The 15,346-nt window shown below is 51.5% G+C and overlaps 2 protein-coding genes across 5 annotated transcripts in view; one reads left to right on the forward strand and one right to left on the reverse strand.

Annotated features, from left to right (window-relative positions):
* PLXNA2 (plexin A2) overlaps window positions 1-15,346 on the forward strand; it is a 178,613-nt gene that overhangs the window by 14,832 nt on the left and 148,435 nt on the right. For all 4 annotated transcript variants that reach the window (XR_007509978.1, XM_049832556.1, XM_049832559.1 and 1 more), the window contains exons 2-3: window positions 6,570-7,824; window positions 9,486-9,668. Coding sequence is in view for 3 of the 4 variants with exons in the window: in XM_049832556.1 (XP_049688513.1) it covers window positions 6,637-7,824; window positions 9,486-9,668 (1,371 nt within the window). In the remaining variant the exon portion in view is untranslated. The remainder of the gene's footprint in view (window positions 1-6,569; window positions 7,825-9,485; window positions 9,669-15,346) is intronic.
* Window positions 3,031-15,346, reverse strand: part of CD46 (CD46 molecule) — a 251,230-nt gene continuing 238,914 nt past the window's right edge. The window contains exon 13 of the transcript XR_007509979.1: window positions 3,031-3,040. The gene's annotated coding sequence lies outside the window, so the exon portion shown is untranslated. The remainder of the gene's footprint in view (window positions 3,041-15,346) is intronic.

Below are 15,346 nucleotides of genomic sequence, written 5' to 3' on the forward strand. Positions count from 1 at the left end.
AGCAGGTCTCTCCCTGGGATTTTCTGGGTTTTTTTCCCCCAGACCTGTTGGGATGTGTGTGCTCAAGAGGGAGATGGTGGGGAGAGGTGGCTTATCCGGTATGCATTGTATAAACAATATCTGAAGTCTGGACAATATGAACAAATTTTGTGCATAATTCATGCAATCGTGTTTGTTATCAGGGAAATGCCTTTTCATGGCTGGGTTTCGTTCTTCCCCTCCTCTTCCTTGTCCCAGGGCTGGAGGAAGCAATAATCACAATACTGTATTTTGGCCTCTTAACTCTTTCTCAGAAAGCTGACCAGCCTGTGAAATACCATCCCTGTGAATAAGCAGCTCCAGAGAAGTGGGGACGCAGCTCCTGGTGTGGTTCCTGCCTGCGGCTGCCAGCACAGCCCTGCGGAGCGGGCGACAGGCACTGCCGAGGGGCAGCGAAGCAGAAGGGTGAGGCATAAAGGGGGTTTTCAGCCTGAAACCCAAAGGGTTCAGTGTTATGCTTTAGGAAAGGTTTGGTATTTGTCGTCCCTGTGGTTCAGTAACCTCTGCAGAAACCTCGGACCTGATGCCAGGCACCTTACTGGTGATTTGCTACTTGCTCTTACTGTTGTCAGAGTCAAAATATTCTAAAAAAAAACCAACAAAGAAAAAGTGCTAGGAGTCCTCCTCGTTGCTTTGTATTACAAAACTGTAATTACTTCCCATCAAGCTGCCGATAACTTCAGTTGCTGTCAAACTCTGAAGCAAACAATTGAGCTGGCTGCTGCAGGCTACCTGGGTTTCAAACGCACCGTTGCTGCACCTCGGGCTTCCTCGGTGCCGCTGCGGTGTGCGATGGGTGCTGAGGCTCCCAGCAGTCCTGCTCCTGGGAAAATCCGCTGCTTGGGGCTCAAATGCGCTGAGGCTTCTCTTGCTGGAGAAAGAGGCGAAGACGCCGAGAGTGGGGGACTTGTGCGAGCGGGCGTGCAGGTTTCTGCTGGGTGAGAGGGGATGCAGCAGCGCGGGGCTCATCTGGCTGCAGTGGCTTGGCCGAGGAGGCAGGACTGAGACCCAGAACTCTGATCGGGACTGGGAACGTCCCAGAGCTCAGAGATGCTTAGATCAGACAGTTTGGCTCAGAGCTTTTGTCTAATTAAACCAAACCAAACCCCTATTAATTACTGTAAGGTCTTCCTCCATAGCTGACAAATGTGTCCTGAATATCGCTTCTTCAAAGGGGATAAATCACTCTGGCAGCTTTAATGGTTGGAAAGGTTTCACAGAAAAATTCCCGATGGTCTCCAGGAGGGATGCAGACCCGGCACGCCTGTTCTCACTTGCTATGAAGAAATGGCCAAACTCTCAGCTTTTTTCCTTCATTCCAGTTGGCAGATACGATATGGAGCCAATGCAAAGGGAAAGGGTCACGCTGGTGCAAGGGTGAGATTGTTCCAAATGGTTTGTTCTTGTAGTTTAGTTTATATAGTGTAGCCTGCCCTTTTGGTGACCCTTTCGATAATTCTGGGGGATTTCTGACAGCCCGGTGACCTGCAGGGGAGGTCAGCAGCGTGAGCTGGCCGGTCTCCCTGCTCCCGGCCTCACAGCAATGAATCTTATTTGACTATAAAAAGCAAAAAGGGCAAAATCCACCTCCAGCTTAGAAAGCAATCACGGGCCCGCTGACCCCCTCCCTGCAAGCTCCGTTATTTCTCAGGAGGCTTCCTTCTGTGAGGCAACTCTCCGAACCCATGTGGCCGTAGGAGAAAAACCATAGTGGGTTTTATCGCGCACTTTGCTCCCCCTTTGCAGGGTGGCTGGGGACCCTGCTGGCCTCTGGGCTGGGAACGATGCAGGGACAGACTGGGAAAAGCAAATGGCACTGGGATGCTGAGAGCTGGGGGTCGGTGCAGATGCGTTTGCTGGGTCTTGCAGGTGCCGGGGCTGTAGGAGCTGCATCCACCGGAGGGGATGGAGCATCCCAGGAGTGCGGGACCCAATGGGGCAGAGGCGATGGGCGAGGGCAGAGCAGTGCTCGCGTAGGGCTGTGTATAAATCACTGCTCACGAGACCAACCCTACCCCAAAAGAAAAAGCAAAGCAAACGCAGCTGCCGCGCTGGTGACATCAAAATTGTTCCTTTGATCCGTCATTTTCCACAGGAGATTCTCTTTTTGGTTTTGCTTTAATTTTCCTTTTTCGCTCTTTTTTTTTTCCCTCCGTGCACATAAAATATCACTAATGACAAACCATGGTGCCCATGAGTGAATGACAGCTGAAATAAGAGAAATGACTAATCGGGCCTCCTGAAGCCCTGTCGCATGGAGATTAAATGAGCCCTTTTTTCTTCCCCCCTCAATGAGAATCATGGGCATTTGAATAATAATATTATAGTCTCCATTAGGATGACAGTGGGGGAAAAAAATCGGCTCAGACCTGTGATTATTCCTTCAATCTAATAATTATTTAAATACCAGATAACTCCTTTCAGCCTAATTGAGGCCTTTCAGCTGCTTGGGTTTATATTGTGTCCCTGAATTTACTCTCTCTTTCACCTTGCGTTACTAATAGCTTCAGATTGCTTTTAAGGCTGTATTTTAAACTTGCTTCCAAAAAAAGAGGAAAAATTAGTGGTCAAATAATATTAAGAATCAGAGTTAAAATTTCCCACTCTCCTGTTTCCCTGGTGTTTAACTCCCCAGCTGTACTCGGCCATCCCCAAACTCCTCTGTCGGGCATGCGATGGGTTTCTGTTGATGTTTGATATCTGTATCGCTGAACACTGCTTAATCTGTCCTGCCCCCACATCTTGGCCCCCCCGGGTAGTGGGGAGCCGGCAGGAGCCGCTCCCGCGGGGGTGACACGGAGCCGGGGATGGATCATCGTCCCCTGGCTCGTTTGGGTAGGATGTCAGTTCACGGCAATGCTCTGTCATCTTCAAATAATGTTTGAAAGCGCAGATTCTTCTTCCTGGATGATCTCTCTTGCCTTTGGCAGTGACTGTTCACAAATACTCTGCAAAACCTTCACTGAAAGGCACCGCGTAGAAGTTGGGCTTCCGCTGACAGCTCTGCTGCACAACAGCTCCAGACTGGCTGTGGCTTTTGTACAGTTTCTGAGTGAAGACATTGCTGGAAAAAGTACAAAACTGCTGTGGTCTAAGTGAAGAGCTTCTGTTGTCCCATACATAGATATGTATATAAAATCTAAATAATTAAATTTCTTAATTTCTAGCTTGCACTCTTCTCTTCTTGCTTTGCAATGGAACAACTTTTTAAAAATTGGAAAGCTGCCGAGCAGGAAAACTGTTGTGTGCTCCGCTTTACAGCGGAGCCTCCCCATTCTCTGCAGAATCTCTTTCACTTTCTGGGCTTCCCTTGAACCAGAGCCCTCTGCCCCAGAAGCATCGCTTCTTCTCAGGGAATGAGAAACTAAGGTAGGCTTCAGTTTTGGTGTCCTCTTGGTGAGGGATGCTTTGGCCTTGGAGGAAAGCCTGTTTGTGCTGCCCAGGGCAGAGCCAGCTTTCTCTGTGCCCTTCGGTGCTGCGGCCACCAGCTCTGTGCCCTCCCCAGGGCAAGGGGAGTTGGGTTGCCGTGTCGGACCGCTCTCCTGGGGCACCTCGGTGCTCGAGGTTTCTTGTGCGTTGATCCAGACACGTTCTGCTACCGACTCGGCCATTCCACGGGACTCCCGTATCTGCAGCTTTCATGCCACCTTTCCTGGGCTCCTCTCGAGCTCTTCCATGGTGCAGGGCTCCCTGTGTGTTTACAAGAAGGCACCGCGCTGCTGGCTGGCATCTCCCTGCCGGTGACACGCACGGACTTTTCGCTGGCTCAGGCTGCGCTGCCACGTTATCCAAGAGCAAAGCCGCTCTGAGATCCCGGTGCCCGTGATCAGGTCGCCGGTGCCCGCCACGGGTCACCAGCAGCCCTCGCGTGGGTGGGTAGTGTGGAGAGCCTTCCTCTGAGCAGGTCCTCGGGAACGGTTTGATTTGTGCCCTTTTGAAAGATTCTAGATTCAGAGAATAGTTTGGGGATGTTCACTCAGAAATTTAATGAGAAGAACTGGGGAAGGTCACACTGGTGCTGTTGTGGCACGTTCGGGTCCACAGCACGGGCATCTGCTTTCTGCCACAATCATCCAAACAATAATAAGAATGCAGCAGTGTCTGCATCCTAGCTGGGAGAGGGAGAAACTGCTGCAGCCAAAGGTGGAAATTAAGAGACTGGAAATAAGAAGCAAGCAGCCGGGGAAACGTATCCCTGAGCAGAATGAGAAACCCATTACCGCTCTCTTTCTCCTGTCTTGTCAGTGACACAGAGACGTGCAGCCCAGGGACAGGGCTCCTTTGTCACCTTTCAGAAACACCCGTCTCCAGCTCCCGGCGTTAACAAGCCTAAAGAGCGGCCATTCGGTGACACTCGCTTATGAGCTCAGTGTAGGTTTTCAGCAGCATGAATTATTTTAAATACCAAAACGGAGATCAGCATCAATCAAATCGGTGGCTGCCTGCAGGTGAGGACAGCTGAGCGTGGGCTGTGCTAGGGAACAGCCTCCTGCGTTTGCACACAGGGCTGGGGAGGAGAGTCAAATCGGCAAAGAGTGCAAATTTCTCCCCAGTGTGCGCGTTTGGGGCTCACGTGGCGGTGGTGGGAGGTGAGGGGACTTCGGTGCGGAGAGGGCAGGTGGGATGGTGGCTCGTCCTCAGCCTCTTCCCAGGGCTGCTGTGACCCTGCAGTGCTGTGAGGTGGTGGAGAACATCTTTCCCCCAGGCAAGCTGAAATGGTTTCTTTGATCGTCCAGCCTGGAGTGTGTAAGGAATGCATAATTTGGGATAAAGAAGACCTTTGTGATGGTTTTCTGAGTCCAGGCGGTCAGACACATCTGTGGTGATGAGCAAGGCTGAGGTCAAGCCAGGAGCACAAGTCACGGTCAGGTCTGGAGATGATAACAAGGATGAGGCACAATCCAGTGACCTCCAGGCATGTCTGTGGTGACATGGGATGCGCGGTGCCCCGGCGCAGGGATGATGGTGCTTGCCTCCGAGTGTTGTTCTGCTGGCCCCATGGCTCCTCTGACCCGTTCTGCCGAGCTGGGTCCTTGCTGCGTTGCGGCGTGCTCGGCTGGCATCGCTTCCAGCAGCTCGGTGGGAGCCTGAGGTGGTGCTGGAAGTCGGGCTGAGCTGGGAACCGAGCCAATACCTCCTGCGTGGGATGGTCCAAGCCGGACCCCCCTTAGATGAGACGGATGTGGAAATGCATGAGGTTGGCTTATCTTTAATGTTCATTTTTTTGCTGGGGGAGCCTGCCACCTTAGCAGAGGTGGGAGGTGATGAGGTGGAGCAGGCAGAGGTTTGTAAGGGTCCTCTTCCACAGCTCCTGTGTCTGCCTGCGTGTGTGCGCTGTCCGGAAGGGTGGATGGAAAGCGCTGATGTAAACATGCCTCATGCAGCCGGAGCCTCTCCGAGGCGAGCGCCTGCTTCCTAAGGAAATTCCAGCCTGGTGATTCCTAATTCAGCCTGACGGCCGCCCGTGCGAGGAGGGAGGATGGGGCTGGGGCCAGGGTTCAGCGGAGCTCCAGCCGTCCCTTGGGCCCAAATGAGGTCTAGGTGCTTTGGGAGCACCCACAAAACCAAACCAAACAAACAACAAAGAAACCTATCTGTCTTTCACGCCTTCTTTCCACGTAGATTTTGGCCGGAGGTCTCCAGCTCGAGTCTTATCTTGCCTTGTCCGTATGGGTGAAAACATGTCAGTCGAAGGAGACTCTACTTCTGGCTGTTATCCACAGAGCTATTGGGAAGGGCACATGGGCAATTTGGTTGGCATTGGGTCTTCTGGACCCAGTGTCCAAGCTGTCGCTTTGTGTAGGTTTTAATCATCACCTGCAAGTTTTGTCAGAGCAGGAGATCTGTCCAAGGCTCCCAGTTTGGTAGTCCCTCCCCTGCGCAGAGTGCTGCTGGCAGTGCTTGGTTGCTGATCTAACCACGTGTGCCCCCACTCTGGTGGCAGCTGCTTTTCAGCAGCAAAGTACCTTGTGGAGACAGTGGGAAGTTTCTGCCTGAAAAGCACCTGCAGAGGCACTGCTGGCTCTGGGGAGGGGTGGAGAGGAGACGCTGGTGGCTTTGGTGTGTACATGCTCAATGAACTTGCCTGCATGAGACTTCTTCCTCAGGTTTCCAAATTAAATCATAGAGGATTTAAAGGTAGAAAACACCTCTTATTTCCTCTGTTGCTTCCAACAACATGCCCTGCAGGAGACGTCCTTTTAGCCAAGATTGCGGATTGATGGTTGGGTGTGTGAGCTGCAGGCTTTGTCTTGGGCTGAAGCTTATTATCCCCTCCCGTGGCTGAGCAGAGTACATTATAAACAGCTAAACCACATAACAAATTAACACACAGAGGCTGAACCAAGTGGCAAGACATCAGGCCTGAACTGTTTACCAATAAGTTAGGAGACCTGCTTAATTCTTGTTGGGCTTAGAGACGTCCTCACTTTATCTCAAGGACTGTGTAATTAGAAAGCCTCCTTTGAATTTTATCTGAAGGGCACACTGGATCTAATCCTTTGCTCTGTGTGTTTCTTTTCTTTCCCCAGAACCATGTGAGGGACATCGCTGGGGCACAGGACACACGCGGAGAACACAAAGTTTGCCTTTCCCAGGATGGATCAGAGGAAGAACTGGCCTCGGGTACTGGACTCCGATGGCTGGTCGGTGGCTTTACTCTGTCTCTTCCTGGCATCGCTCTCCAGAAATGTGTCCAGCAATGCCTTGTTCAGCACTTTCCACTCTGAGAACCGGGACTGGACGTTCAACCACCTGACTGTTCACCAAGGCACTGGAGCAGTCTACGTTGGAGCTATCAACAGGGTTTACAAGCTTTCAGGTAACCTGACCATTTTGGTGGCTCATAAAACTGGTCCTGAGGAGGACAATAAATCCTGCTACCCACCCCTCATCGTCCAGCCATGCAGCGAGATCCTTACTCTAACCAACAATGTCAACAAGCTGCTGATCATTGACTACTCTGAGAACCGGCTGCTGGCTTGTGGCAGCCTCTACCAGGGGGTCTGCAAGCTGCTGCGCCTGGATGACCTCTTCATCTTGGTAGAACCCTCACACAAAAAGGAGCACTACCTCTCCAGCGTCAACAAGACGGGCACGATGTATGGTGTGATCGTGCGCTCGGAAGGTGAAGATGGGAAGCTCTTCATTGGCACGGCAGTGGATGGGAAGCAGGATTACTTCCCCACCCTCTCCAGCCGGAAACTTCCCCGGGACCCGGAGTCGTCAGCAATGTTGGATTATGAGCTCCACAGTGACTTTGTCTCATCCCTCATCAAAATCCCCTCAGATACCTTGGCCCTTGTTTCGCACTTCGACATCTTCTACATCTATGGTTTTGCCAGCGGCAACTTTGTCTATTTTTTGACTGTCCAGCCAGAGACCCCAGAGGGTGTCTCCATCAACTCTGCCAGTGATCTCTTTTACACGTCTCGCATCGTCCGTCTCTGCAAAGACGACCCCAAGTTCCACTCCTATGTCTCTCTGCCCTTTGGCTGTGTCAAGGGGGACACGGAGTACCGCCTCCTGCAAGCAGCGTACCTCTCCAAGCCAGGAGATGTGCTGGCCAAGTCCCTCAACATCACGGCCCAGGAGGATGTCCTCTTTGCCATTTTCTCCAAGGGACAGAAGCAGTACCATCAGCCACCCGATGACTCTGCGCTCTGCGCCTTCCCCATTCGCACCATCAACGCTCAGATCAAGGACCGCCTGCAGTCCTGCTACCAGGGGGAAGGCAACCTGGAGCTCAACTGGCTCCTGGGGAAAGACGTCCAGTGCACTAAAGCGGTAAGGATGCTCTGGCTGTTGGCCGTGGCAGCCCTCGAGAGCCGGTGTCAATGCCTGGGCCTATGGGGTACGAGCTTGCAGAACAGGGTCACTGTTTTTGTGCCTCAGTTTTCCTAAACACAGAACAGATGCAGTCATCCTTTTCCCCTTTAATCCATGTTCTTGTCAGACGGTTGGTGATGACAGTGAAAGGAAGGGGTAGTATTAAGGCAGATGAATAAAGGTATGCAGCTTGCTGGAAGTCTTCGCTGTTCCCAACCCGCAGCTCTTGAAGCCGGAGGAAGGCTCTCGCCCTTCCCCGAGCAGGAGGGTGGTATCAACAAACTAACAAGATAAATACAGATGACAGTTGCATCCTTTGTATTTTTTATTCAGCTGATTTCTTTAATCTTGATTCACATGCAGATTGTTCCTGGGCTGACTTGAGAATCCCTGGGGCCTTCTTTTGCCAAGCATATTAAGTTTGGCTGCTGGGAAGAGATAAACGTGGGTTAAATGAAATGAAAGAAGGAAGGTGAAGAGAAGCTTGAGTGGTGGCTTGCGCAGGGGAGAGTCATCCCATTGCAGTTGCAACTAGATGTGCCTGAGCAATTGGTAGCTAATGTCCCTCGTGGAAAATAAGTGGATTGGAGTCAGCATGATGGCGAGCGGCCACCCATGTCACCACCCCTCTGCCTATGCCACGTAGGAGTTCACTCCAGCAATCTCAGCTGATACAGCTTAATAATACTTAGCTGTGGGCAGAATGATTTTCCTTTACTCGTGGCAAGCGGTGTTCCAGGGAAAAGGCAGCATCCGTATTTCTCATGTTGTAGAAAGGAAACTGAGGCACAGTGAGGTGGCTTGTAGGAGAGCTCACAGCTGGGTGGTAGAAGGAGCAAGAGTGCATCTCTCTGAGTAGCACGCGGGTGTTTTAGGTTGCCAGAGCCCCTTCCCTGTGCGATCGATCACCTGCCCTTCCAGGCAGACAGTCTGGTGCTTTCCACCAGCCCTGTGTTCGCGTGGGGAAGGTTTAACTCTGCCATGGAGCTGGGCCGATTCTGCCAGAGGAAAGCAGCTGCTCCGGACAGGAGTGAACAGCAGCGTCCTCTCCTCTCCCGTGGCGTGGGATCAGCCGTGCCCAGCCATCCTCCGGCTGGTGACCGACCTCAGCCCGTCCCACGCCGCGCATGGCAGCGCCAGCGCTGCTGCGAGCTGTCGGCAGCAGGGCTCCTATGACCTTCAAGGGAAGCCTTTGCTGATGTGGGGATGCTAAGCACCTTTCTGCTTATGCTACTCGGCACCTCTGGAAATGGGGCTGAGAGGAGGTGAAATGAGCGGAGGAGAGAGTCCCGGCACGGCCACGCAGCAGGGCTAAACCCGTGTGAAACCTAGTAGGTTGAGAAAACGAGTGGAAGTGTCTATTGGACTTAGGGATCCTCCTCAGCCCTGTCCAAACACGTTTTGGAGGAGCTGCAGGGTGTCTCGTCCTTGGGCAGCGAAGGGAACAAGCCATTGCAGAGGTGGCCGAAGCTGGCGGGGTCCCGGGGCAGGGGGTGTGTGGTGGTGGCTCCCACCCCGCTGTCAGCACCGCCTGCTCCCCTCCGCACCAGCCTGAGCGTGTGGGGCTGCCCCGTGCTTCACGTTTCGCTCACGGCTGCCCCAAACCTCGTCTTTTCCAGCCAGTCCCCATCGATGACAATTTCTGCGGGCTTGACATCAACCAGCCCCTGGGAGGCTCGACACCGGTGGATGGCGTGACGCTCTTCACCTCGAGCCGGGACCGGATGACTTCTGTTGCTTCTTATGTCTACAATGGCTACAGCGTGGTGTTCGTGGGGACTAAGACTGGCAAGCTGAAGAAGGTAAGCTTATTTCTGTGGCTTCAGAGAGGCAGGATCCGTTTTTCTTCTGTCTTGGGAGATTCTGATGCATGTAGCTGCTGCAGTGTCTTACAGATGTTTCCTAGCGTGAAACCGGGAGCCAGTCAGGAGCAAAAATCACAGGGTTTGGGTCACTGAGAGCTTTGCAAACTTCATACATCAGCACTGTTAGTACAGAGTGGTGTTGCTGTGGTTTCTTTTGAAGCAGAGAAGTACCAAGCCTTGGGAAAGGTGCAGTGGAAACTGCTGCAGCGTGGTCCCTGGGTAAGGGACCAAATGAGGCCACACAGTTCCCATCGCTCTGCGGCATTACAGCTCCAGAGCATCCCCTTGCATGGGCTGAGGGCACCTTCCTCTGCTTCCAGCCAGCGACTTCTTAAGCAGCAGGGTAATACAGGTCTCAGCACCATGCCAGCTCTTGCATGGACTGCCTGCCTGTACATTACAGCGTTACCCCGTCGTTTGCCTGGGTTTTTTGCGTTTTATCATTCAGTGAACTATGGTGTGTGTGTTTGTGGGGCTGATGCAGAAATTATCAGGGCAATAATACACCAGGCTGATTAGAGAAAAGTGAGGAGCTGGCTTGCAATTTCTGAGTACGAGTGAGCCTCAGCAAGCTGTATCCAAGGTCTCCGATCTTTCCTTCTTTTTGACACGCAGATGGAAATCTTGCAATAGTTTTGAGTTGTTTCCCAGCAATCCTTCTGCAACTTGTGTAGAAGACCGTGAGTTAGAAAGCTTTCAGTGATGGCAAAATCGCTGATGGTGGTAGGATGTTTGGTCATGGAGAGATAGGAATGGGTTAACTTGGCTGCTTTTGGAAAGTAAGCCTCAGGGCAAAGTCCTACTGCTCTCTGCCTCTTACCTCCAGCTCTTCCCTCTGACAGTTGGATGATTGATCAGTCCTGGAAGATAACATTCCTCACCCTCTGCATCACAAATGCTCAGGCTAGTTGCCCAGGGCAAGGAGATGCTCCTGCTGGTTTCCTCCACCAGCGCAGGGGGTGGCAGGGCTCCCGTGAGTTTTAGGATTTTGATGTCCAACTGGGATTTCCTTGCTGAACTGCTCTTCAGTCAGTGGCCGGTCAGGCCCAGACAGACGTCTGTTGTGTGGTCCTCACTAGTCCTCTCTCCGGAGTTCCATATTTAAAATGAATGTGGAAATGGCCTTGGGGTGTGTAGGCAGAGGGGAATCCCTGCTTGTTGGTCTTTAGGGTTGGAGCTGCAGCTGGAAGTCAGCTCAGCAGTAGGTGCAGAAGTCTGATCCAGCTCTAGCAAAACCAGCCTTAGAGATGCTGCTCTGGAAAGCCGAGATCCTTCAAATTAACCTAAAATATAATCGACAGCATTGGGTGAACCTGCTAAATGCAGACCCTGCTTCTTCCTACCAGGGAAAGAGTTAACAAATGTAATCAACAGCAGGCTGTTAATTTTTTGTGTCCTTAAGCAGCAGGGAATTTCTTCCTCATCTATCCAGGAAGATACAAGGACAGGCAGATACTACACTTGAATGTCTGCATCATTTTAATTACATCAGTTCATTAATATTCATTCAGCACTTTACAAGTGCTGAGTAGTAGTAAATTAGGTGCCTCCCTGGTGCCTCTCCAGTGTCAGTGGGGCAATTTTGAACGTGGGGGAGAGTGGGCTTGTAAGCAGAGCCCCTCTCCTCCCCGCCCGCCCCCCCCTGCCGTGGCACATGGGAGCGCCAGGATTTTTCTAGCTAAATGGATGGAAGAGGCACCCTCAGCGTATTGCAAATGCATATGCTAGCAAGCTGCAAGCCAGCCATGCTGCCTGGTACTTGCTGTTTGCAGTGGTTTGGGCGGGTTAGGGGAGGTGCTTCATTTAGAGGCAGTTAAGGCAAACAGCTTGTGCCTGCACACTAGGTATTTACTGTCCCGTCCCATGAATTATGTAGGATTACAGAAGAAGCGGTCTCTCCAGCAAGGTTTAATTCCTTCTGCTATTCTACATTGAACGCCTACCTTTTTGATGCAAAGTTAATCTATTCATGCGCATCCACTCCACTGTCCGGAGGGAGGGCTGCAGGAATCCTTCACCTGTTGTTTGTGGCAGTGGTAACCAGGCACTAAGAAAACTCGTTCGTCTCTTGAGCAAATTCATTCTAGGCATTCACTACAGTCAGCCTTTCATGGCATCTGCCAAGCATCCTTATTTAACATGTATCAGAGTTGTCTGCAGTGGATGACACTCATGCCTCCTGTTATCATTAGCTGGAGCGATCGCTGTCCCATCCTCTGCAGCATGGGGCTTAGGATGATGTTGTTCTTTATCTCGCAGTCCTGTCCACACCTTTAATAAATCTTTCCTCATTTGGCATGTGGGATTATCTTCTACATGGCCTAAGAGAGGCCACGAGAAGCATAGGAAGCAGCTTTGCATTGAACTGTGGGACTCTTGGGACTCTCACTGCAGAGGAGGCGTTGCAGACCTGGTGGGAAGTTGTCTCCAGTTTCTGTGCGTGTTCCAAGACCAGACATGTCTCGAAGTCGGCAAGTGCTCCGGATGCTCAGGACTGTAAACATTTCCATATTGCTTCTTCCACATATGTGAAATGAGGCTGGTAAAAATGTACGCACCTCTGTAAGTGCCAGAGATTTACAGATAGATGCCTTATCTCCTCCAGCTCACCGCCTTGGATATCTACCTACACGATTAATATCTGAAAGCTACGTCACACCTATTCCCTCTCCCCTAGTCCTTGATTTACTTTGGAAACAAGCTGGTGGCTCAGTCTGGGGTTTCTAAGATGCTTTTGTGTAGCTGGAGGAAAGAAGTCAGGGAACCAGCTCTGAAATCTTTCAAATTTGTCTGTGCTTCCCCAGTGAGAATTCATTACCGAAAATGCTGCGTTATCTCACTGATGTCCTTCTTGCCATTAGCTATTCACCTAACTGCCTCGTGCGAGTTCCCTAGGAGAGCGGCTGCCGCTGCTTCAGCCTTTCTCCTCCGAAGGAGCTGAATGCTGAAGGTTCCCAAGCCCCTGCCTGCCCCAACACCTCTCCCTGCACGCTTCGGTACAGCCCTGCGTTGTCGGCTCTGGCTCTACCCCTTTCTCTGTTTCCTGGGTGCATTTGACATCCCTTTCTGCTCCTTTCAGCAGCCAGCACTGGCCGACGTGTAAAGGAAGGAGAGAAGTTTTCTGTCTGCTCGGGAGCAGCGCAGAGCCCTGTGGCAGGGCTGGCAGCTTTCCCAGGTTGAGCTCGCCGCTGGCTTTGCAGGTTTCGGAGCCCCGCGGGGTCCAGCCGACGTGGGCAGCCCGGGCAGGTCGCCCGCGGAGTCCGCACAGCCCGGCTGCGAGTTTGGCGTAGCCGTGCTGCACCGGAGGGGTGTTTGTACCAGAGCTGCTGACAAATAAGTCAATAATATCAGATAAGTCAATTGACGATGAACTTGGCACCTTTCCTGCGGGCAACCGGAGCATTTGCCAGGGTCAGGGTTTCGGTTCGGGGCGGAGGGTGTGCTCGTACCTGCTGGGCAGCTGCTCCTCCACAGCTAGTGATACGGGTTTGTGCTTCGTCCGTCCTCGGTAACCATTGAAAGCAGAAGGATGAACTGATGGGTCTATTCTCCATTAAACCCCAGTGCTGAAGGAGGAATTTTCCCGCGTAGCGCTGGCTTGGCCAGCCCGCCGCCTCTCGTTGCAACCCGCCGGTACGGGGGCATGCCTCGGGCCGGGGTCTCGCCGTGCGCTCGGTGCTCGTACCGTACGAAATGGCTGCAGCCCCGTGATGCTCCCCGCCTGCTGCCTGGCAGCCCGCTGGTGTTGAGAACTACTGTTCCTCAGCAGTTTTCTCTAAGTGGCTGAAAAGCAAATGTGCTGATGGTGCTGTGACCTTTTGGATAAAGCACAGGTACGTGGGATGCGGTTCTCCCTGCACCTCGATGGTCCAGCTCTCCTTCCAAAGCGTCTGAGCTTTGGGGCAGGGGATGCAAGGGGGAAGGGGATCGTGTTAGAGACGTAATCATTCAGAATTGTGGATTCCTGCAATAACCAGTTTTCATCGAGCAAAATTAAGAGAGACATTAATGCAACAGTTAACAGCAACTAACTGCTGGGGGGAGATGTGTCGGCCTGCTTGTTCTGTTTATGGGCTTCATACAATTCCATCAATATTGATGTGTGATGCCTTTGATTTTGACACTAATCATTGCTATGAATTAAATTTGCAGCCATATAATTAGGACTGCTATTAATAGGGCCTCAAGCTAAGCACTGCTGTGCTAGTTGTCTTTTTCCTGATGGAAAACGGCATCCACGGAACTCGGCTAATGTGGCTTGCCTGGTAGATGCTGAGACTGATGTGAAAATTATACTTGCTATATTTAGAGGGGCTCCTCTGAAAAAGCAGATGCATGGGAAGGGTCTGACTCGGAGGTTTCCCAAGAACTGTACTAGAGTTGCCCTTAAACTTGCTAGCAGTTTGCTGCTCTTCTATTAAGATATATAGACTTAGTTGGAGAGAGAAGGATTTCAGGAAGAAAAGAGTAACCCTCAGTTTGAAAGGCTGCTATTACAAGCCTTGTTTCCATTTCATCTCCCCTTCCTTGTCCAAATCTTTCCATTTATTTCTTCTACCCAATGCTGTTTCAACTCTCTCTGTCCCTGTGCATGCCTGGTTTCATCTCATCAGGCTGAGCACAGTGGCTGGGATAGCAGCATGGCTCACCACTAAAAATCAATCTTGTATTTCATCCCAAGAGGTCTGTTTCTTATTAGATCTAATAAATCAGTGAAGTGCCCTTCATTCAGCTTGTCAATGGAGGACATTGTTTGTGATCAAGAATAAATAAATGTCTCTTCTATGTCTGACAGTGCACTGTCTATGTATTATTTTACCATCATGCTGCTTATGCCTGCTGTAGGAAAAATGCCGTTCCTCCAGTGGCAGTCTGCAACCTTGCCATCCCTCGCCTACGTTCAGATGAGCTGGGTACGCTCCTGGGTGGCACGTGCGATGGCTCCCAGGGAAAAGCAGTAATGGTGATGGTGTACCTGGTTTTCATCCGGCCCTGAGTCACTCCAGTGGTGATAAGGCTTTGATCGGTGCGCTTGAAGATGCTTGGAGATGTGGGGCATGCTTCTCGGTGCTGGTGTATTAGAGCTATCCAGGCTAGGTCTGACGGCCGGGCTCTGCATCCAGGGGTTGCTTCTACAAAGGAAACTGAAAGTGCTCTGCGTTGTCTTCAGTGCAAACTTTGGTGCTGCAAGCAAGAACCCAGGTTTGGTTATTTCAGATGCCCTGAGATGAAGGATTCACACCCAATCCTCCTGGATAGATGGGCATCAGACATTGTTCTGAACTCCTGTAACGTGCTGTCCCAACGGCAGCTGTGCTGTACATGGTTTGAAACAATTCTGGCATGCAAGGTCACCTGTGAAGGGCTGCTTGGGATCTGTCTGGAGAAGTGCTACAGAAAAATACGTAGTGCTGCAACTAGTTTTCATGATTGGAAACGCATTCCCGTTTACCTGTTGAATGCCTGAATGCATGGTGCGTAATGTCTGTCCTTGCTTTCAATGAAGGCAAACCTCCACTTTTGCAAGGGACAGTGATAACTGATTGGATTACGCAGTCAGGGGAAAGGCGAACTTTAAGTGTGCTGTTACGTCTTGGTACGTGATAGTTTAATTC

The sequence above is a fragment of the Accipiter gentilis genome, chromosome 29, assembly GCF_929443795.1.
Source record: "Accipiter gentilis chromosome 29, bAccGen1.1, whole genome shotgun sequence".
NCBI classification, from domain to species: Eukaryota; Metazoa; Chordata; class Aves; order Accipitriformes; family Accipitridae; genus Astur; species Astur gentilis.